The sequence below is a fragment of the Thermobia domestica genome, chromosome 4 (assembly GCF_964235325.1).
Source record: "Thermobia domestica chromosome 4, izTheDome1.hap1.1, whole genome shotgun sequence".
Taxonomy (NCBI): domain Eukaryota; kingdom Metazoa; phylum Arthropoda; class Insecta; order Zygentoma; family Lepismatidae; genus Thermobia; species Thermobia domestica.
In genome coordinates, this window is record NC_137457.1 from 229,677,055 (window position 1) to 229,702,517 (window position 25,463).

Here is a 25,463-nt window from a genome sequence, read left to right on the forward strand (position 1 = left end):
TTATATTTTAGCAATTTTGAACCCCTAAAAGAGAACGATGTGGACCACCCAAATTTATCATGATACATGTTGAGTCATGTACTATGATACCGAATCCCCTCCCGGGGTGCATCAATGTACCTATGTCTTATGATAGGGAATGAACACCTATACATTACCATATAAGGTAATAGGACCTCATCCAAAGGAATAAATTAGGTCAAAAACCAAACACGTGGTACAACGTAATGCTTACGTTTATATTTTGTCAATTTTGTACCCCTAAAAGGGAACGAGGTGGACCACCCAAATTTATCATAATACATATTAGGGTCTTGTACTATAATACCAAATGTTTAAATTGGGCAATTTCCAAAATTTAAGGGGTGGGCCAAAGTACCCCTCCCAAATTTTTAAAGGAGTGCACAAATATACCCATATCTTATGAAAGGTAATGGACCCCTATACATGACCATATAACTAAATAGGATAATAACACCTCATCAAAGGGGATAAAATCGACCAAAAACCAAACACACGGTATAACGTATTGCTTACGTTTATATTTTGGCAATTTTGTACCCCTAGAAGGAAACGAGGTGGACCACCCAAATTTATCATAATACATGTTAGGGTCCAGTACTATAATACCAAATATATAAAATGATCAATTTCCAAAATTTAAGGGGTGGGCCAAGGTACCCCTCCCAAATTTTTAAAGTAGTGCACAAATGTACCTATGTCTTATGATAGGGAATAGACCCCTATACATAACCATATAAGGTAATAGGACTTCATCCAAGGAAATAAATTGGGCCAAAATACCAAACACGTGGTACAACGTATTGCTTACGTTTATATTTTGGCAAATTTGTACCCCTAGAAGGGAACAAGGTGGACCACCCAAATTTATCATAATACATGTTAGGGTGCAGTACTATAATACCAAATGTTTAAATTGGTCAATTTCCAAAATTTAAGGGGTGGGCCAAGGTGCCCCTCCCAAATTTTTCAAGGGGTGCACAAATATACCCATATCTTATGAAAGGGAATGGACCCCTATACATGACCATATAACCATATAAGGTAATAACACCTCATCAAAGGGGATAAATTGAGCCAAAAACCAAACACGTGGTATAACGTATTGCTTACGTTTATATTTTTGGCAATTTTGTACCCCTAGAAGGAAATGAGGTGGACCACCCAAATTTATCATAATAGATATTAGGGTCCTGTACTATAATACCCAATGTTTAAATTGGTCAATTTCCAAAATTTAAGTGGTGGGCCAAGGTACCCCTCCCAAATTTTTCAAGGGGTGCATTAATATACCCATATGTTATGAAAGGTAATGGACCCCTGTATACGCCCATATAACTATATAGGGTAATAATACCTCATCAAAGGGGATAAATTAGGTCAAAAACCCCCGAAATTTGAATTTTTGGCAATTTTTTACCCATGAAAGGGAACGACATAGACACCCAATACTGATAGAGGTACATACTATGGTCCTAGGCTACCCCACCAAATTTTTAGATTTGGCAATTTCCAAATTTTAAGGGGGGGTGGTCCTATGTACCCCTGCCAAAATTTAGGGGGTGGGCCAAGGTACCCCTGCCAAAATTTAGAGGGGGTGGTCCTATGTACCCCTAGGTCATTGAACCCGGGCCAAGGTCATTGACCTTTGACCTATGACGTCACAAAAATTTTTGCTGACTCGGCGAGCCATAACGGGGTCCCTACTACTCATTGCAACTTGATTCGCATTCACAAAACTTCGGATGTAGTAGAGGCACATGAATTCGCAGTTCGCATTCGCATTCGCGTACGCAGTCGCATTCAGATGCAATGGAGGCGCGGCCTAAGTCTATCTGATGGATAACAATAAGAAATTATTTAAAATGCCATGAGCTGATCAGTATGGTACGGTATACCTACTTTTGAGCCACCCTGTATATATATATGACGTTAACATTTAGTGATTTTTAGTGATTTTTCACTCTCTATTCTAGTACTACATGTTGACAGTGTTGCCAATTTAGCGACTTTGTCGCTAGAACTAACGACTTTTGGAAGTGTCTAACGACAAAAATTTTTATTTAGCGCCTAGCGACAAATCTAGCGACATTTAGGAATTCAAATATTTTGTTCTACATTTATATTAAAGTTTCCCAAATTTTTGCAGTTTGTGATACTAATAATTACTTTTACACACTCGGTTGCACTACTGCTATGAGCGACTTACTTCGTTGGATTCATCGCTGTTATGAGGATTATGCCCTTCTTCACTGCGGTTCGGAAAACCGGGAATTTCCCGTATCTAACTAGTTGCGTAATAACTGGTAACCTCTTGCATTGCATTCCGAAGAGAAGGAAGGAAAATACCTTGAACCTGAACCTGAACCTGTACAGTGACAGTGACGTTGGAGAACGTTGTGCTTTTCTGGTTCAGTGTAGTGCGTGTGATTTATATATTAAATTAACTGCGGTTGTTCTTAATATAAATAATTCAGAAATTTCGTGGGGTGAGTTCGGTGAAGTGTTCTAATACGAAAGCAACATGAATTTCCCAACCCCTCCAAAAAATATAATCGTACTCTATAAGAAGGAATGGGAAAAAGTGATCCAAAATTTTAAGTATTTGCAAACTTTTAATGCTATATTTATTAATTTTGTATTCTTCAAAGCGCATAGTGCAGTGGTTTTGTCAAGATGGTCATTTTTTTTAAAAGAAAAAATACTCGAGTCTTCCATTGTACATGAAAAATATTTAAATTATTTTAATTCCTTTGTAAAATTATATAGCGACTTTTTTAGTGACTTGGCAGGAGGCGTTTAGCGACTTCTAGCGACTTTAGAATACTAAAAAACTAGCGACATTTCACACTGGCCAGTTGGCAACAGTGCATGTTGATTGTTGGTTGGCAACCTTGCTGTGAGGCATTGGAAGTTGAGTGCGGGTTTGGCAGAATTGTTCAGCAAAATTCAAGTGATAAATTTATCTACGTCACTGACATACTGTTATTTGTACTATATGTTATAAGAAAATCGATTAATTAACTAGTAATTTGCGTTAGGGCTATAATAAACGTAAAGTATGCCTCCTGTAGCAGTACCAGCAAGAGAGTTAAGTGAGCCGCAATATGAACAGCAGCCCAAAACAGGGGTAAATGCAGTTTTACTGGGACCTCCCGGGTCTGGAAAGGGTACACAGGTCAGTAAACGTGGGTGACAGTCTTCTGCATTTCCTATAATTGTACAGATTAGTGCAGATATACAATAAGCATGCATAAATTTTTAATTTTAGCGTAAAATTTACTTCTCATAGCAATTAAATATGATATAAAGGTACAGATTAAGGATACGAACGGAACTGATAAGTTCTCAGGCTTATCCAGAACATATTTAGCTAAGAGCAGGTGGAGTGGATGGGTTCTGGGGATCCGGACCGAATTTTCTGTACTTTAATTTACAAATTTGGCATTTATTCCGAAGTTGGGCGTCCGCTTTCGCCAAGTTTTTTCGCTGTTATCACTTTTGCACACTTTCTGCAATTTGTTAACTAGGTTCATTAATCCGTGCTCTTCACAAACTTTTAGATCTCGTTCGTTATCAACGTATTGCTTCACAAATGTTAAAACTGTTACTTCATTGCCCTTGTACATTCACCATGTTGATAACATATATGCTCGTTTCTTTCCCACAATGCAACTGCTTTGTTACCTTGCGCCAAATAGTTCCCTCCGCTCGCCGTATAGTCCCATGTTTACAACCGCTTATATATAACAAATAAACAGATTTTTCGAGACACTTATATATTATCAAGCACACAAACGATCAAATTATCCATATCTTTCCTGTAAATTTTAAAAACTTTACTGGAAACGGACGCCCAACTTTGGAATTTAACCCACAAATTTTAATGTATCCTCATAGTGATTTTAGAAGCCCCCTGAAGTAAATTCCACCACACGTCCGTGGCTACTGCCACGGCATTACTGGTGTATCACAAGACACGTGGAAATCGAGAAAAAATACCAAAATGTACTGCATTCCTTTATATTTGGTTGGATTACATTACGTTACGTTATTAGGCATGTAGTTTTACTGTACGGATCCATAATATAAGTAGTAGTAGGAACGGGTTAAAAAACCCGCAAGGGTTCATTGGGTTCTGTTCTCGACACGAAATGGGCAAATTAAAGACTGCATTTTACAGTATGGATCCGTATAATAAAACAAGTGTACATCTCCGCGAAATAGTCCATCCGCCTCCACATACAGTGCCGACTTTCACTCATTCTTCCTCACAAACTTAAATAAATTCTCCAATTGACCCGGTCCAATTTCCTAAAACTGGTCCGGCGATACAGCAGTTAGCCCAGAAAAAAGGAAATTTTGTCTCCCAAAATACTAGGTTCTGACCCTGACTCACTTGGTAGTTATTATTGTTCGAAATACAGTGTGTAGGCCCTACATAATGACATAAAAACTAGTGCATATAACGCGAAACACTTTTAGATTTGCTTTTTTCAATGTCCTTAATACCTAGGTTTGTCTTATCAGTGCTTAACCCTTTCTAGTCTAAGAAAGAAATATAAGCAAGACCCACAAAATCTGGCGAGTAAAGTGGTTGATCAACGCATTGAAACCTTACGTCCTTCTAAAAGCCCATTGGTCCTGCAGCGTTGTGAACAGGGGCATGTCATGCAGGAACAATACGTCTCTTTTCAGCTTCCCCGGTGCTTCTCTTTTCAAGTTATTGCTTTAGTTATTTCGTTCGATGATTCGATTTCAAAGGAATTGGTTTCTCTGAACTGTTTCAAGGCAGAAGTACACTTTGAGCAGAAAATTCATAGAAACCAATGCAAAAACGAGCCCTGCGGGCCGTCTGCCCACTGTCGCGAGCTCAGCTATGTTTTCTGAAGTAAGTAACACAGAAAACCTTATATTTGCAAGATTGAGGGAGAAACTAAAAGATACCCAAAGCCACTTGTTCTGCTTAAAGTGCACTCTTATCAGAAACAATAAATAATCTCCTGTTAGCTCTCACTCTGCCCCGAAACGAGCTATTTTAAAACGGGGCTACCTGTCTCGTATATCATACAGTATTTACAACTTGTATGTGTATATATATATATATATATATATATATATATATATATATATATATATATAATATCTGTTTTTTAACACCCAACCACCCCAGATAAGTAACATTTCGATTGTACAAGTTGCTTACTTTAATGGTTTAATACTTATATATGCTCCACTTAATTTTTTTTGCGTTCTTCAATTTCCTCTACTCCTCTTCAAGTGAGAGTGAAAATTGAGAATCTCAACGTAAACGACCTGAGATTCTTTTTTCCTGGCAGCCGTTCTTTTAGAAAAGACAGCAGCTGATAATTACTGACTGAATGCCGAATGATCATTTTATTTGTAAATGTTTCATTCACACGTGACCCCGCAGAGATCTGCTGTTTCTTGTGGAAATTTCTTACCCCTTTTTATTAGCAAGTTAACAAATATTTTAAAAATTCATGTCGAACGAATATTTACGAATCGCTTTACGCTATTTTAAAGTGGGCGCTTAACTTTTAGAACGTTTTAAAAGTATTTCGTAAAAAAGCAATACAGCAATAAACACCAAAGCATTAAATTTGAAATTTACGTTTGTAACAAATATTACACTTTTAATTATTTCATACCATCTTCATGTTTAATAAGTAAATAAAAGATATCTGAGACTGCATTGTGAACTCTCGACATTCAAGTTTTATAAGTTCTTTCCGAAGACTTAGTGCCTTACTACGCTTGACTACCGTCAGCACAAGTACTGTTTGCAGCTTGTGTCTATATAAAGAGCTGAGGGAAAATGCAAATCCCTCTGTACAGGTCTGTGGGTATTGTGGTAGATCTGACCTCACTTTTTTGGACTTAGTCTCTGAAAGGATTTGAAATAAAAGCAAGAATAGGAATAGCGAAAGAAACCTTTAGGAGGAAGAAAATACTATTTTGTGGGACCTTGGATAAATAGTTAAGTAAAAGGCTCGTAAAATGCTTTATGTGGAGGATTGTACTATATGGGTAAGAAACATAGACATTACGCAAAAATGATGAAAGACAACTGGAAGCTTCCGAAATATGGGGGTGAGAAGAGTGGAGAGAATCAGCTTCGTCGAGCGGAAGACAAATGAGGGAGTGTTAGAAATGGTGGGGGGAGGGGCAGAAATTATTTTAGGAATTATTGAGAAAAGAAAGAGAAAGTGGTTGGGACATTGGTTAAGAAGAACTGTATCAAGAGGGATGTGCTAGAGGGTTGATGGAAGGAAGGAGAGGGAGGGGGCGAAGGAGACTGCGATTAATGAGCGATATCAGAACAGAGAAATCGTACGTGAAGACGAAGAGGTTAACGGAAGACCGTGGGGTGTGGAAGCTTCTCAGTTGCAAGTGGCCAGCCAATAATGGCAAAATACCTATGATGATCATCATCATGATCATGATTTAAAATTTGAAAAGTTTCAGTATTTCATGCTTTATATTGTAATATCCTATGTGATGTTGTAAACAAACAATTCCACGCATCAGTGTTTACAAACACCACCACGTGGTTCGGCAAGAGGATCTCCCACCAGATGGACCTATAATCACATGCAGACGGCGGCTTCTGGCCCCTCCCACGGAGCAGAAGACGACATCGGAGCAACAGCGCCACCGCCACCCAAAGGACCCGATAAATTGTATGGACGAAGACAGCTCGACACCAGTTTTCTGGTGACCCTCTAGTCTGCTAGGGACTTTTGGAGTAACCTAACGCCAGGCCTCTAGTCTGCTACGGGACTACGCCTATCCTATCTCTTGGCTTAGCCTGCTGCGGGGCTCTGGTGGCCACTTAACCCCCTCTGCTTGCTACGGAGCATTGGTTCCTTAATTCCACTCCTCTTAGCCTGCTACGGGGCTCTGTTGGAGATCCTGTCTGCGACCTTACGGTCAAAGACCACCTATAACTAACCTTTGCATCTAGATAGATTCAATTGTACAGTATTTTGTGAAAATACTTTTATAGAGGAAGTTTTATAATAAAACTGGTAGTGGGAGTCGATTCCGGACGCTCTTTTTATTAACTGCGCTACCCAAAAATCCTATGAGACAAAGTTTTACAATATGCAGAGTTATTAGAAGCCATTGGAACTATCGTAGGCAGTGTGTCTAAAAGAACTGTTAGTGAAAGGAAGTGATTTTCGTATGATCGGACAAATAACAACTTCTTCGAATCTGATAATTTGCTGCCTTTACAAGTTGTCATTTCAGAGCAAACAAAATATAAACTGTCTAAGTTACCAAAAGGGGATGTTCTACAATTCTTGAAGAATGCACAAGCACATTATATTCCAGGTGATAAACATTTGGTGCAAAATACAATAACTCATCCTGTTCACGTTAAACGAGCACTTACATTTCTTAATCCTGAGACAAGAAAATCACAAGATAGCTGTAGATACATCAGAACTATAGCAAAAGCACTACCTACACCCTCCATTCCAAAAGAAACCGAACTTTTGAAAACAAATAGTACCATAGTACCATCTGTTGTAATATTTTACCGGTAGATGGCGTAGTCCCTCATTGACAACTGGTATAAATGTCATGACATTTGGATGCACGGCAACAAAGTTATTGCGTTTCAACTGTCAGTGTGTTGTGTACATCGGTCGGAAAATGAGTTTCAAACAACGAGCTGCAATTGAGTTTTGTGTTAAACTGGGTAAAACTTTTAGTGAAACGCACCAAATGCTACAAAATGCATATGGTGATGAGTGTCTATCCCGTACGCAAGTTTACGAGTGGTTCAGGCGATTCAAATCGGGTAGAGAGACGCTGGATGATGACGAAAGATCAGGCCGTCCCAGAACCGGATTATCGGAAGAAAACATCGAAAAAGTGCGTGAATTCATCAAACATAACAAAAAATCGTCGGTGAAAGTTATTGAAATGGAATTAGGCATTCCTCAAACAACCGCATACCGCATTTTGACCGAAGTTTTGGGCCTTAAGAAGGTTAATTCGCGGTTTGTACCACAAACTCACCGAAGACCAAAAAGTTGATCGAATTGCGCATTGCAAAGACTACGTTAAAAGTGCTCGGCAGGATCGAAACTTCTTGAAATCGATTGTAACTGGTGACGAGACGTGGTGTTTTGAATATGAGCCCGAAACAAAGCGGCAAAGTGCTGAATTGAGAGCACCGGATGAAGGAACACACAAAAAAAGTCGCTTGGTGAAGTCAAAAGTTAAGGTGATGCTGATTTGTTTTTACGATTCAAAAGGAATTATCCACAAAGAATTTGTTCAGCCCGGCCAGACAGTCACTGGAGAGTTTTACTTGGGCGTCATGAAGCGTTTGCTGGCAAGAATTCGTCGTATTCGGCCCGAATATCGCGAAATCGGCAGTTGGACTCTTTTGGACGATAATGCACCATCACATCGTTCGCGACTTGTAATTGAATTTTTGGTCAAAAATCACATTATTCGGTTGCATCATCCGCCCTATTCACCAGATCTCGCTCCGTGCGATTTCTATCTGTTCCCGGAACTGCATTTGGCGATGAAAGAAAAGTGGCACGTATCGATTGATGCCATTGAGAAGGCGACGACCGCCGTCCTAAAGACCATTCCAATAAAGGATATGGAGAAGTCGTTTGACAACTTGTTGGAGCGTGCAAATATGTGTATCGATGCAGAAGGGGAATACATTGATTAATAAAAATGATTTGTTCCAAAATGTACATTGCTTTTTTGTTTTTTTAAAACGTTCGGTTTCTTTTGGAATGGAGGGTGTATAGCTATTCCAGATCAACAATTGATTGACAAGTGGAAATGTCTGCAGCTTGACGATGAACTTGCTGGAAGTGAATTTACTTTTTCACATGTTGACAGTTACTGGGCTTCTTTCATGGAACTGAAGGGGGAAGATGGTTCATCAAAGTTTCCTTTGGTGAATAAAATAAAAGCTACACCTTGCCTGTGTCATAGAAATGCTAACATTGAAAGAAGATTCCCCGAATCAAAAAATACTCGTACAGAGGAAAAAGACACAGATGTATACGACCTTAAACGATATTCTGATGGTGAAAAATGTTTCGAAGTTTCACAACAACATGGCTCATTTCGTTCCAATTTCAAAGAAAATGATTACTTTGGGTCAAAATGCTCATAAGCATTCCAGCAATGAGTGGAGGCATAGCGATTAGCACAGAAAAGAAATGCTGTGCTTAAGAGAAAACGAAGTTGAAAGATTCTAGCAGTGATAAGAATATAGAAGTAGTGGAAAGGAAGAGGAAGCACAGTAGGTAACACAAAGAATTTTAAATTCTCTGCTTGAAGAAGCCACAGAACGGCTTCGAAAGGATTCTGTATAGGGTGACTTGAAGGAGACACATATTGCTCAAGGGCTGTTGGAAGCTGTCATGTCTTTGAAAGAAAAGCAATGCAAAGAGCACAAGGACATTGGATTTCTTCAAAAAAAAGTGTTGAAAAGAAGAGAAATGTATCCATGACATTATACTTGAATCCACAATCAATAAAAAGGTGAAATTTTCTTAAGTGAGAATGCTTTGTCTATTTTATTTTTTTTCATCTTTCTTAGATGTGTCTAATTATAGATGATGTAGATATATATGAAAAAAGTCAATCCCTATCCAAGGCCAAAATTTAAAATTTGTTCAGATTAAGACTGTGCAATGAGTTGTCACTCATGTTTCTTTACAGATATGTTCAAAAAACATGTAATCATTTGTCAAAAATTAGAAGATATGCAGATGTATTTACACTGGAATCCCGCCAATCCGAACTAATTGGGACCGAACCATGTTCGGGTTAACCGGAATAAGAGTAAAATCGCGATTTGAAGTGGGTGAATGGGTATATTGTATTGTAATACATAGCGTATAGTATTTCATAACACGTTTTCTGACTACAGTATATGTACTGTACTGGAAAAATGTTCAAGAATCTTGATGCCTTTATTTTTCCACGTACAGTACAATAGTTACAAGTTTTTCCGTTAGGGGTATTATTATCTTTGTGTATTTAAAACTGTATTTAACGAAATTGTATTTGGGTTTTTACGAAAACATGAACCCATTTTCATCCTTTTAGTTATTAACTTCCTAAAACTGCTTATTTTTGCCACAAAAAATAAAATTTTCCTTTTCGACCTGTTAGAAATAACCGGATGTTCGTATTAAACGTTCGGATCACCGGGATTCCACTGTATTTTGTTTCTGGTCTTAACTGGCATCTTAGTAGGCGTAAATCACTAAAAAAAAGTTATAAAAAATGTTACGTCTTCTAACCTCTAAAATCTACAAATCTGTACAAATGACTGAATCTACTTTTTTTTTTTTTTTTTTTTTTTAAATACATGATTTAACCTACAAAGTAGCGTTTTTCAATGTCGTTAGGCGCTCTGATCCAGGGTTGATATGTTTAAAACATGTTTTAAACGAGGGCTGTTGTTTTATTCAGTTTGTTTTAAACGTTTTAAACAAATTGTTTTAAAGTTTTTTTTTTTTTTTTTTTTTTTTTTTCGATGCTGGTTGGACATCCTCCGCAGGATTTGTGCATGAAGCAAATTACAAGCAGAGTTATATTCTTATAATAACAGCAATTACTGAATGAAATTCTGCACATCAATGTGCGTATAACTAAACCAACAGAAATTCAAGTGAAGTATTTGAACATTTCTTAATTTCCAAGAATAACGGAGGATAAACACACTATACACTATTCTAAGATCCAAATTCACAAATTCAAAACTTGGGTATTTTTTGATCACTATCATTTCCATAATAATGAACAGTTCTCACATCATAAGCTAGAAGGAATGCTCTGACAAATACAACTCATAGAAAAGATCAGTGACTAGCCTACAAGGAGCAAATGACATATTTTAACTAAACAGTTTACAATATACATCTCTATCTGCAACATGGGTAGCTAGTCTACGGCATAACAACGCAATTAACTCTAGACACCCGCCAGGAATTTTAACAAAATGGTAGACTCTCACGTTTGGGGCTCTGGTGACCTCCCTAATTATCACAGAGTCATGAGTTATACACCATTGGGAAAGCTTATAGACCACGCATTCCAACGAGGTAATATTCCTTAAATTCCCGCCGTATTCGTAGAAACGAATGGACATAAAAATCATTAAAAAATATGAAAATATTGACTTGCGGGGCCCTGGCAACTCTTGCAGTCACCACAAAATGCTGCTAAAAATATGCAAAATGTGTGCTTTTGCGCTGACAAAATGATGGTAATGTGTAGGCCATATACTTGTGACAATAATGTAAGAAATGGTAGCCAGTGCTGCCATTGCGTAACGAATTCGTTTTATGTAGGAAGTATTAAAAAATGCGCAGAAAAACATTCATTGAATTAGACATTCTCTCCCCTCCCCCACGACAGTACTACGTCCATGTGCAAATCATTTTTGCTGCACACCACATGTATATGAACAAAAATTATGCTTCTAAACCACTTCAGTAAAATATATATCATGCCTTATATGGAACCGTTCTGAAACTAAATGTAAATTAGTCAAATTTGACCCCCTCTTCCTCTATAAACAGAAGTACATATACAGGTTACTATACTGTAGGAGGCTACTTCATTGTTTCACATACTAATTTTTGTGGATATACCTCAAAGGGGAAGGAATAGCCTGAAAATCTGATGAAAAATTTAAAAAACGAACTTCATCCTCCCTCTCTCATAAATACCTGTACATAAATACCCACTACATACATAAAATGTAGGGATTACACGAGCGAGTTTTCATTGAAACTCGATTCGACTCGCGGCGTGGGAGACCCGGGTTCTATTCCCGGCGGGAGCTCATGTGGTTCGGATTCCACGTTAATCAGTAGGTCCACGTCTCATATAGCCTAGCTGCTGAAAGGGACGCTAACCTAAAATCAACTCAGCTCAACTCGATTCGAATCGAAACCAACATCATTGAGCTCGAGTCGAGCCAAATGCTGTGTGTAGTTTCAAGTACTTTCTTCAAGTATCCTACATAGACAATATAATTATCTATGTAGGATAGAGAGGTAGGGTAGAGAGTTATATAAAAAACGTTCTTTTTTTAACGTGTTTTCTTTTTCAACCCTGCTCTGATCCCTGTAATTAGTTAGAGGTAATACTTATTGCACCTTGCTATAATTATTCTAGCAGGGTGTCTACCAGTCAGGGAATTTGCAGGATCAGGGAAAGTGCCAGGGAAAAATCTTTCCCAGGCTGTGAAAGGTGAAGGAATGCCACTAAAATACTCATAAATTACAGGTAAATGAATTGGTTCGTTTGTACGTTTGTAGAATATTGTATAAGCATATAAACAATGATGAAAACTTACAGTTCACTTTAAATATAAGTTATTTTTTATGAGTTATACTAAGAAAAGAAGAATGACAGAGTCAGGGAAAATTATAATTTTGTCAGGGAATTTGATTATGCTTACTTGGTAGACACCTTGTCTAGATAGTTTTGGAAAGTTCTGCCATTATGGATTGATTGGAATCCTTTACTGGAAAATTATCTGACATCACAAAATGAAATAATATCTTCTATTTTTGTATATACAGAATTGCTTATGGATGAAGTAAATTTTCACATCCGTCAACACATTAATAGTCGTAGTCTTCAGTTATCATAAATTTATTCACAAATTCTGGTAAAGTGAAATTCACGGCAACGCACGGGAAGTGCGTTGTGTTCGACTTCGTGGAACTCGAAGAGTAATTTTCGATTTTAAGTTTTTACAGAAAGCCGAATTCCTATTCATAAGTTTTTGAAGTACGGTAATCATTTGTAAATAGAAATTGCTGTTATTTTTAAGATTTATTTGTAGTCGTAAACTAATGTCAAAATTATTTGCCTTTGCCTTCGTAATAGATGGCAGTGAGTTCTGGTTTGAAAGAAGTAACCAAATCTTAAAAGCAATTAATTTCCGGTAAGTTACTGTTTGATCTTGTGAATTACAAAAAGAGATGCAGGAGGATAAGAGTAAAAATCAATTATGGGATAATCTCAAAATTTTAATTGTTGAACTGTAGCTGACTTTAATATGTAATTTTGGTAAATAAAGACTAATTGAATTGTGGTCATTGAGTATACAATCTTATTGTTTGTCTAGACTCTCTTTATCTAAATTTAGGCCTGGATTTTTAATACTGATAAAAAATGATCTTAAAATATTTCTTTCGATGAATGACATATTCGGAAGTATCCAAGATTACTGCGAAAAGTTGCTGACAGCAAGTGCTGGGATTTTTAGAAAGTAAGAGGTTTTGATTGTTTTTTCAGGCTCCAAAAATAAAGGACAAATATTGTGTATGCCATTTAGCAACTGGAGACATGTTACGGGCTGAGGTTGCCTCAGGATCAAAGCTAGGAAAACAGTTGAAGGAAGTGATGGATGCAGGTACCTTGTATTCAAAATTTAGACTTTATATTTAGACAATCTAGTTTTAAGTTAAGAATCTCGTATCTTGGTTAGTCAGAGCCTACTGAAATAGCAGTTATGATAAAGGTAATCGCATAATTAAGAATTTCAACAATTAAATAGGGTATCAATTTGCCCTTCAAAATGACACAACTGTTCCGTGTCGTTTCTCGAGTACGACTTGTGTGAAGTATGAGTACTTTTAACTGCTAGAACAGCACGAGACAGCATATTATTCAGCTGTAACTTCACTATAAAATACTTTTGTGATTTGAAGAGCTTTCCGTGGATAAATCCAGCGAGTCATGTTGGTTTTAATGGTAAGAGCCGTATGTAATTAATATCAAGGAAAATTTCTCCAACTGATAAATGCTGATGCTACTTTTGTAGAGAGAGTAGCTAATAGTTTCCAAAATGGAAACAAAATGCAGATGATAGAAAAAATTCTAAATAACACTTTGTAAGTGTACATAATATTGAACAAAACGTTAAAATGTACTTCTAAACCATCGATCGTCACACACAAAGGCATGGAATCCAAGGCTTTGAAAAAGGTCACGCTACGAGATGTCGCTAGCGTCTATGTAGGCAATTTGCAGATTTAAAGCTATTGTAGCAATTTAATTGCAATTAATTTCAATTTAATTATTTCAAAATAGTATAAGGGCTGTAATTATGCTTAGATGTCAATTTCTGCAGTAATATATTGTGACAGTTTAATTGCGATTTAAACTGTATTGTTCCAACTCTTCATTAAATGGATGGCAATGATACTGAACGTAACATGCTTTGCTGTGTATTATTAAGACAAAGGACTAACCATATTTGAAGATTAATATTTTTGTAATCACAAGTTAATTGGTCGGCAAACTAAAAAGAAGAATAAAATGTTAAATGTAAACAATTAGAGCCTTTAATTAAGCGCGATCTTAACCTATAATGTGCAGCAAGCCGAAGGCTTAAATGCAACAATTAGTTATTTTGTAAATGAAATATCATGCAGCAATATTGACTTGGAATATAAAAGTACGAATTAAATGCAGGCTATATGGTTATTATACACCATATTTATATTACGTATGTAGTTGTTCTATACGTCAATGGGTGTCAAAAACTGAAAACCCGAAAATTTATTTATAAGTACTAATACAATTTTTTGAGATTTATTACCTAACTCCGAATTGGTGTACGTAAGGTGGTTACTGTAATTCGAAATGTATCACTATTTCATGAATAAATCTGTGTTTTGTCTTTTTAGTTACTTCATTGAAATGAGTTAATCTGAGAGTTATTTCTATTAGAACCAAAGTATTTTTCATATGTAATGTAAATAAATATTTTTACTAATTTGAAAGTTGTAGATTCATTTTGAAAATATACTTGTGCATATATAGCGCATTATATTTTTGGCACTTTATGTTACAGGTCAATTTTAAAATTAATTTATGATGTTGCATACACGTATCAATTACATGTTACCCTACTTTAAAGATGTTGAAATTAAAGGAATTAATAGTAAGAGGCAGCCTCAATCATAATAAAATTTCAAATGTGTAGTGATATGTAATCTACATATAATAGATGCAATTCCTCGTTAAAAATTTTTAAAAAATTCTGAATTTTCGTCATTTATTATTATTATTATTACTTTATTTGTTTATTTTAATGGACAGAAGACAACTCTGTTCGTTCGTAGTACTAACAAAGACCAATGTGTGCGTAGTCGATAACTTGCGTGCATGAAATTAAAAATATTCTATAGAAAAATAAACCTATATAGGCGGACGATTATTTCCCATCGATTAATCAGTCCTTGCAAGTTAGCAACTGATTCCATATATAGCCTAGGTTGGAACAGTACCATTTCGATTATGTTTCCTATTCCATTATCGACGTGCGTCAACGATTTGTACGACTTTGCTCGGTAATCAATCTCATGGCGTACAGAAAGAACACTACAGCGCGTTGCTCCTTTCACGTACACTCATGTAACAACAGCGTGTTTAACGTGCTCAATTTTACCAACCGTAGTATGCACCAAACAACCAGTGATCAATTCTCAGTGGTTTTCATTGATTGCGGATTTGCCTTTTACATATGCAGTGTCTTTATATAAATAGTAAACTTGATCGTTGTCTGTCTAATCCAAGTCAGGGTTTAATAGTATAATTGTAAATAATCTCCTAATTTCATCCAGTGTAAAAACTTAATATCTAAGAAATATCGTACACAAGTAGATACATCTAACAAAGTAACTCTGTTATTAGTATTAGATTTCATTTCCAATTAAATCTACGGAGTGCACGGTGGCTCAGTGGTAAAGCGCTTACCTCTGGTGCGTCGGGTTCCTGGTTCGATCCCCGGCCAAGTAAGTTTGTGGTGCACAACATCATATTCGTAGGTTTCCTCGGGTACTCTCTTTTCTCCCGGTTCGATCCCAGCCCCCGCCAAGTGGACTTTGTGGTGGACAAACACCGTGTGCGTGGGTTTTCTCGGGGTTCTCCCGTTTCCTCCCACCTTCTTCATTCCACCATTTCATTCATCACTCACCATCACCGTCTCCTTTAGCCTAACCGGCATAATCGTGGGACGTAAAACTCAAATATTTCATTTCATTTTCTCTTTTCTCCCACATATTCATCCCACCAGTTCTTCCATTATTCATTCGCCTTAATCATTCATCTCTCAGCTAAAGAGCATAATCCTGAGACGTTAAAATGAAAAATTTCATTTAAACTAGATCTGTAAATTCTTCCACCATTAAACATAAGCACCACAGTTATCTTACCGTTGCATCCAATCTAGTCTTCATAGGCTTAACATTTGATTACACAGAATATTTAGGCCAACTCCTCCGAGATCATTATGTTGTGTTCTGTTGTATGAAAGCCAGAATATCACTAATGATGCTTGTTATTGTTTAGCTCCTTCCTGTAAAAGAAAAATAGCCCCAAGTATTCTGAAGAAAGAAAAAAATACTCGCTTACGTTAGTTCGACATCTTTCGATTTGTTTACCTGACCATTGTCTTAAGAATTATGACTATTTCCCGTGAGCTGTTCTTGTAATAATTCGATGGGATGAAATTCACTGAACAAAATATATAATTATTTTGGAGTTAATAATTTAGTTTTGGAGTTTAGAGTTTTTAATTTGGCTTAATATTATGCCTTCCCATCAATGGTCTAGGTTCCCTGTATACAAATCGAGATTCGGATTTTTAGTTCCGATGAAGAAGGATTCGAGAACATTCCTTTCTGTATTATTCGAGCAAGAATGTAGAACATCTTCTGTTAATGTTTGAATTTAATCAGATTCACAGTTGAGAAAGAATCCACTGGCAAACTTAATTTCCTGGACATCCACATCCAACGTTTTAACGATTAAAAAAAAAATCTTTAAGTTTTACGTCCCACGGTTATGCCGGTTAGGCTAAAGGAGACGGTGATGGTGAGAGATGAGTGAAATGGTGGAATGAAGAAAGTGGGAGGAAACGGGAGAACCCCCGAGAAAACCCACGAGCACGGTGTTTGTCCACCACAAAGTTCACTTGGCGGGGGCGGGGATCGAACCACTACAGTGGGCAAAGATAGGCGGGAGAATGACGTGACGTCATGTCGCTACCTACCGTCCCCCTACCTTTTCAGATCCACTTTTACCCCAGGGTCATTCCGTTACTCAACTGAAGAAAAAGATCTACAAAGCTACACCAAGAAAGTCATTCATTCTGAGAAAGGAGAATGGGTTTGGTACGTACTGTTAACAACATATGGTAGTAAGTTGGTAGGTTGATGGTAATGATTACATACTACTGTCCTGTCCTAACGGTAAACGCCAACAGCTGTCTGCTTTGTATGCTGTGTCTTTATGATGTGCTTAAACTAAATTGTAAGGTTATCACTAGCAAATAAATAATTGTAAATTTGTACGAAGTTAGTATTATAATTATCTTTCATTGTAACAGTCAATTCTAATACGCTCGAAAAAAAAGAAAAAGAAAATACTATACAACATTTAAAAGCTTCTATACAGAAAAGAGTCTTCACCGCCGATATTTACTGTGCTTTATTGCTCTTGTAAAGAATTCTACGTAGGAATAACAAAAAGAGGTGTCAAAATAAATATTATAGAACACATAAAACATGCAAGAGGGAAAACTCGGTCACTTCTCCCTCTGCACACATATATATCAGGACTTTCTAGATACAAGACAGGGTTCCTGCTGGTCAGGGAAGTCAGGGAAAATGGTGCAGGCCAGGGAAACTAAGGGAGAAAGACGGGAAATTGTATAAAATATATTTTTTCTAACATTAATTGTACACTATTTCCACCGGGACAGGACGTTTGGGCGCGGACGTTTTGGCGCTGCCGTTTGGGCGCAAAGCCGTTTAGGCGCCAGACGTTTGGGCGCGAGGTACATAGTAAAAATCACAATTTACGACATATAAAGTAAGCTAGGCACTGAAAACTAAGCGCCAATCAAGATATATACATTTCCTACACTTCTATCTTTATCTCACCTCATTTATCTGTATATTTTCTATCTCTATCTTATTTATTCATCTAAATTAAATAGTTTAATGCGTTTGTGGCATTTGTTGCCTAACCTCGTCATGGATTGATTTTTCGCTTGTTCACGATTCTTGTACTTCTGATCTAATTTTTGTATTATATAAGAAAGCTAGGAAATAAAGGAATCAGACGAACTGTTAATTTTCTTAATGTTAATTAAAACATATTGATTTAATTTTTGTATTTTTTTTTTTAAAGAAAGTTAATAATTACATATTTATGAATATTAAAATTTGTTTTCTTTCGTATTACGTTTGCCAAACTCTTCTCTTCCTTAAGTCCAATAAAGAACTACCAATAAAAGATTGCAGCGTAGTCGCTAACACTCTCGCCTTCGGTGCGATCGGTCCCGGGTTCGATTCCCGGTGGGGGCACTCGGTCGAAAAAGTGTAACACGCTCTTTCAGGCCAGCCACCCTGAATGAGGTTTTCCTGGGTTTTCTTCATTCACACCAGGCAAATGCCGGGGTGGTACCTAATTTATAGGTCCAGGTCACTTCCTTCCTTCCCCAATCCTTTCTTCCTTCCCTTTCCCCGGATAGTGTGCTCCCTCAAACGTGACGGGCTAAATGGCCTTAGATGCCGAGAGCCCAGAAATCTAAAAATCCTATATCCTAATCGAGTTGAGGGAAAGATATTTTGCATACATGGTGTCTAAGACATATTTTGCATACAGGATGTCTAACACATTGAGTTTAGGAACTGTGGTATGCTGTATTTCTGGTATCACTTTTTTTATTAACATTCCAATAAAAAAATCAAAACTTAACACACATTTTTTTTTCGTCCCATTGTAAGCATTTAATCTGCATTAAAGAAAGTGGGGAAAGAAAAAAAAAAACAACGATTTCAAAGTGAAAAATAATAGTTAAGTGTACATATATTGGTCATTTAGCCACTAGAAATGTGTTTGACATTCACACTTATTGCGTAACTACAGCAGAAGGCCTGCTTTAAGTTTTTTAATGGAATAGGCTCACTATGTATGTAATGCAGTCAATCATATGTAGTCTGGTCGACTTACATTTGGCTTGAAAAGTTATCAAATAAAAAGCACACTTAACTTTCGTTGAAACTTATATTTACAAAATTTAATTGTTAATTCAGTTTTTATAATTTTGAAATTCCAGTATTTCTAGTATGTAAAACAAAATCCAGTATAATTCAAGGACTTCCACTACAGTAGACACCTTGTGATATCTTGATTCGAACTTAGTACTCAGCGCCTAACATAACGACTTTTTAACTCGCGCCCAAACGTCTGGCGCCCAAATGGCTTCGCGCCCAAACGTCCAGTGCCCAAACGGCGGGGCCCAAACGTCCGCGCCCAAACGGCGGCGCCCAAACGTCACGTACCGATTTCCACCTTGGCCAACCATTATAATACCTATTTCGTTTTTATTGCTTTTTTTTTTTATTACTGTACGTATCAGCAATTGATTATTTGTCTCTATAGAATAAATTTTCTCATATAAACATACACCGTTATTTATTCCTTATTTATATGTCAAAGCCATCCGACACCTCTCATGAAAGACAGGAAATTTCCTGCCAAAGGTCAGGAAATGTCAGGGAGAAGTCAGTGAAACAAATTTCTCCAGATCAGTATGAAACCTGCAAGAAGTGAGGCACAAGATCGATCGAGTAGACGTTCGAGTAACGCAGTAATTAATGTTCTGGAATCCTTTTTCATCGGAACTAAAAATTCGAAACTCATTTCGATAGAGGGAACCTATATTACTGAGGGTGTGGCATAATATTGAGTCAAATTAGAAACATTAATTAAAGCAAAACCACATTTATTGTACCAATGTATACGTGTATAGTTAACATGTGTAAGGAAACTAGTGGATTTTGTAATTCTGTGGACCTCTCACTTGATCTGGCAACATTGAACTTATTAGTCAGTTCAAATTTGTCTGCTCGAAAAGATGAGTACTGAAAAGATGATTCAAATGAGATAATCAATTAGTGATTTACTAAGTGAATAAACATACAGTCAGAGAGAGATCCAAATAATAAAAGTGACAAGTAACAATCAAAGTGTAATTGGAGTGGCCAATGAATAGTTTTCATAACAAATTAAAAATGTTTTCACTAGCACTTAAGGAATTAACTGTTACCCCAAAACAATTGTATATTTTGAGTGAATTTAGTGGAAAATGATATCGAATTAGTGTGAAAACAGCCTAGGGGAACAGTTGAAATTCCTAAGACAGTGGTCAGATAAATAGATTGGAAGATGTAGAATCGACTTAAGCAATTTATTTCTAGAATACTCGAGCCTATCTTTGTTGTACAGAACAAGGAGCTAAACAATAACAACAAGCATGATTAGTGACATCGTGGTTTACGTACGAGATCATCGCCATAGATTTGGCTGAAATATTGTTTATATAATTAAATTCTAAGTATATAAAGACTTAATTGGGTACAAGGTAAATGTTTAATTTGAATTGCTGCATTTCAAAGACCACAAACACGAATACTTCCCTGGCGACTGTCAGTAATATGATCATTAAACAATTTAACCCACAACTCTTCACAGCTAGATTTAATCTTTTTCATGCTGTTTGCGCACAATAAGCCAAATAATTTCAGTCTACTGACGTCAAATCAGTTCTTATTTTCCAACTGTAATAAATCAGTTTGTGAATCTACCGATTTAACCTTTTTCGTCACTTTTTTTCTTCTAGGAAAATTGGTAAGCGATGAACTTGTTGTGGACCTGATAGATCAGAATTTAGATCGCGAAGAGTGCCGGAACGGCTTTTTATTAGATGGATTTCCAAGAACAGTTCCACAAGCAGAAAAGGTAAGTGTTTTGATATTTAGTATATAGTGTTAGTTACATATTAATTACAATAATAGTATAGCTGTGTGACTACTGACATAGCTCCGTAATTTGGCATCCAAGAAGTTCTTTATATTCTAGTTGCGTTTATGCCATTGTACTAAAGGTTGTACACGGTGGCTTTTAGTGATACGAACTTGCGATCTGCATCGAAACATTTTGAAGGTAAGAAACATTCTTAACTTCAGAAACCTTTGCAAAAGGGAAAAATATTTTTTTGTAAATTTACTCAATCAAATGTAATAGAAAAATCTTTGAAAAGTGAAATGTGATCTTGGTTAGCGTGTGGGTGGAAAGGTAAACTAAGAGAACAAATAAACACACACACTTTATTTGTAGAAAGTCACGTCGTTTTCTATTTTAAAAAGTGGTAGTATGGATCTATCTCGTTTATTGCGTCTTTAAGAGTTTTTCCTCCAAATGCTTATACCGTAAAATTAAAATGGTTATTCTTACTGTTTATATTCGAACTGATTGCATGTTTCATGGCCTCTATCACAGTGACGCAGATGTACGATGGTTGTTTGGTCAGCAGTGTAGTGGCTTCATATAATTTTATAGAATTAACATACAGGTGGCGTTGGTGTACATGCAAAGCAATAATGGCTACTGATTGGAACGACGGACTGAAAAAAAAAATCTCGATCTTGTAAGCAGTGATAATATTTAAAATAAATATAGCAGAAAGACTAATACTCACCGCAAAAAAAAAACAAAGTATACTTCTAAGTAGCGCTTTTGGAACACACTGTTTCCATCTTCAGCCTAGAAACAATTCGAAAAGGATTTAAAACATAGGGGAGAAATATGGATAGGTAAGAAATGGTTAAAATGGATTTAAAATGTGAAGCACAAGTCTTCTTGTCAGAAATGAGCACATGTTAATGGTCATTCACTAGTCACTTTTGTTCACTGTTTTTTATGGCCTTCGTAAAATACACAAACCTATGTTCCGTTGAGGCCTATAATAGCTGGTTTTTCATCATCCCACGTACTTACTTTCAAAATGACTGTAGAATAAACTTCTATTTTTCAATATTCCAATCAAATATACTATTAAAAATAGCTTAGAATTAAAAACGTGTTTGAATTCCTTTTTCGCGGCGTATTCTATCAATTTTGCATATTTTGACATGGTTCAGATCCATCCATCAATATCAATAGACCTGGCTTTGCATGCAGTGGAACTTGCTTTACTTAAACTAAAAATAAACCCATATGAAATTCAATACTCTCGCAACTAATCGCTTGTTTCCTGAGAAATAATGCCTTTCAATTCGAAGACAATTTTTCGACAGGACAATGGATTAGCTATGGGTAGAGGCACGAGTATTTCGCAATGCACGATAAAACGAAATGCAGTAAAATTAAGTAATTTTCAGTTTCTTGACGTTTTGTGATATTCTGTGTGTATTTTCTTTGGTTTCCTTTGTGCGATAAAACCGAAATAGGCATTTTTGCGCGAAATTTCTAACAATACGCGAAGTAGCGCGAAATTTTAAAAATACGTTTTCTTTAATTTAAAAACGCCAGCTTTCCGCTGACGGAACAGTAGAACGTGGCATGAACGGTGCATTTTGGATGATTCTGACAGCCATAGAGAACATGTTGCGCGTTAGCAATGCTAATTCTGAGTTTTTCTTCTTCTTCTTTAAAGAATGGACTGATGATAAGCGTACAACAATGAAGGAGGAAAATGTGGAATCGTAACATGCTTATGTTTTAATGCTTAAATGTAACTTCTGCCTATGTTTTCAGAAGACATCAAAACTTCCCTACTCAAAGTAAGTTCAGTTACTGAATTTCGTTCAGTTTGATTTTAAAAAATATGGTTTTCTATAAGTGAAATGTACAATATCAAGTGAAATATTCAGTGGATTTTGTTTTTAGGAAATTAATGGTTTATTTCTGTTGTCAGGGAATCTTTTCTACAGGAACTACGAAATGCGAAACTTTATTTGGAAAATGCGACAAAGCGCAAAATATGAAAAACGAAACGCGTAATTTTCAAATTCTTAGTACGAAAAACTCGTGCTCCTAACTAGGGGCAATACTCTTTCCACAATACTTCCTAGTTTAGTATTGGACTTCTTTGAAACCAATATTCTTCCAAAATTTCCTCGTATCAGATATTTTCGGTATGCCGACGATCCCTAATTCTATAGAAGGAATCTCAGGATTTAAAGAAATTATTCGATGAATTCAATCGGATACATCTTAGGGTCAAGTTTACAGTGAAACTTGGAAGAAAATAGAACTCTAAACTTCCTTGATATTACTATCAAAAGACATGCCAATAAATTCGTTACCTCGGTATATCGTAAACCCTCTGTTAGCACATGGCACAAAGTACATCAATTTTGAATCACCATATTCATGGCTTTCAAAAATTGAATATCTGGAAAAAAAAATTTTAGGAGAGCCCTTCTACTTTCAAATCTCCCTGGGGATTGAATCAGGAAATTCAATATTTAATAAAAATTGGACAAGAAAATAGTTTTCAAAAGTCTTTGTTACTGAAGTAGTAGGCAGGTACAACAGAAGATCACAGGTACCCGCCATCAACGAACAATAGATGTCGGGACGGATAAATGGATCCGTCTCCTGGTTCGACGTATTTCTGCAAAAATGTAACATCAAGGTTTCAGAAGTTCCTCCAAAATCCATAGAAAAGTACATAACAAATTTTAAAGCATTTTTTACCCAACCTCAACAAAATAATGGTGTTTAATGGGTTAAGTGTCAATAGGTCAAACAGAAAGAAATATTTGTACCAGAATAGCTGAGCACAGTCACCCATCGAAATCTCGTAGCTTAGAACAGCTGTCCGTATTGGCAGCGCACTTGAAAGACAATAACCATAACATTGCTAATTCATAATTGATAGAGAAAGCAAAAACGATAACGGAACGAAAACTGAAAGAAGCCTATTACATTCATAAAGAGAAACTTGCACTCAATTTAGATAAAGAAGACATAAATGTGATTTGGAACAATCTTTTCACTACATATTTCCTTCGTCTGGAAGGCAAGAAAAATCAGTAAACAATGACTAGTGAGTGGCCATTAACATGTGTTCATTTCTGACAAGAAGACCTGTGCGTCACATTTTAAACCCATTTTAAGCATTTCTTACCTATCCATTCTAGGTTGAAGGAAACCGTGTTTCAAAAGCGCTAACTAGAAGAATACTTGTTTTTATGCGGTGAGTTTTAGCCTTTTTGTCTACATTTATTGTGAAATATGTATTCAGGAAAACTTAGTAGTTTCAGTACTTTTAAAAAGCACATTTGCAAAATGTAAAATTATATCAGTTTCTCAGAAAAGTATAGTTAGCTATTTGCAAAGTATAGAAGGTAGTTAGTTTTATACTAGCGCCGCCTTTACAATTCTATCAAATACTTGAAGTGTGCATGTTACTGTCTTCCATTGTGCATCTGGCTTATCTTTGTACTTAGAGTCCGAACAAAATGTTTCTTGAATGTCCATCCGTTAGTTTTTCCAGGTGGGTTCGTTTTCAAATCTTCCTGACTTCAAAAATAAAGGTAATTTACTGTAGGCTGAAAAACAAAACTTGCTATTTTCTAGAAAATTATTCAAATAATTTTATGTTTCGTATATCAATATTTATTAAAACACTAGGCATTAATTATTTCTCTGGGAAAAATCCTGAAGGGATAGTCTACTATTGGAATCGCTTTATTCCAAAACCTTTTTTCGGTACTTAACTTCAATTTTGTTAGGAAGCATAATGGCGCAGTGGTAGAGCCCTCACTTCTGTGCTAGAGGGCCTTTGGCTTGATCTTAGGCCAAATCAGTTTATGATAGACAACATTGTCCGAGAGATTTCGTGGGGCTCTCCCGTTTCTTCCCATATTATTCTACGATTATTATGTTCAGTTCCTTAATTGTTTTAGCGTGAAAGGGAGAGGGGTAATTGTGGGAATGAAATATTTGACTTCTTTTCAGTTGTGTTTAGTTTTTACGTGTGTAATTGTAGATTGTGAGGTCGCTTAGCTTTTATTTATTTATGTGTACAGTAATACAAAGATTTCATTATTAGTATTTTGTTTGATTTATAGTTGGACAAGTTATTGGAAAAACGCCATACTGCATTAGATGCTGTTGTAGAGTTCAGTATTGATGATTCATATTTGGTGAGACGAATCACTGGACGTCTTATACATCCATCCAGTGGTAGATCGTACCATGAAGAATTTCATCCTCCAAAGGAACCAATGAAAGATGACGTAAGTTCTTTTTTTTTTTTTTTTCTTTCTTTCTTTCTTTAGTAATAATGAGAATTAATGTGTGATGTAAATATAACGATTGCTGATATTTTTCTTTGTAACAGGCATGTCAGTTACTGAGAATAGCATTTAAACGGAGAATACTAGGTGCACTGTTACATGAATAAATAAAATTCGAATCATTCACTCTTATAATACGCCACATTCTAATTTTTAAACCTGTTCCCGCAATTTCATAGAGAAGTGGATTTGTGTTTTTATATATATATATGGGTTGGACAAATAATCTAAAAC

The 25,463-nt window shown here is 36.2% G+C and overlaps 1 protein-coding gene across 1 annotated transcript in view; it reads left to right on the forward strand.

The window, feature by feature from the left end:
• The first annotated feature begins 2,888 nt into the window (after positions 1-2,888).
• The window catches only part of Ak2 (Adenylate kinase 2), a 37,424-nt gene continuing 14,849 nt past the window's right edge, over positions 2,889-25,463 (forward strand). The window contains exons 1-4 of the mRNA XM_081755531.1: positions 2,889-3,199; positions 13,357-13,474; positions 20,762-20,880; positions 25,002-25,169. Of these exons, the coding sequence (XP_081611657.1) occupies positions 3,083-3,199; positions 13,357-13,474; positions 20,762-20,880; positions 25,002-25,169 (522 nt within the window). The 5' untranslated portion in view covers positions 2,889-3,082. The remainder of the gene's footprint in view (positions 3,200-13,356; positions 13,475-20,761; positions 20,881-25,001; positions 25,170-25,463) is intronic.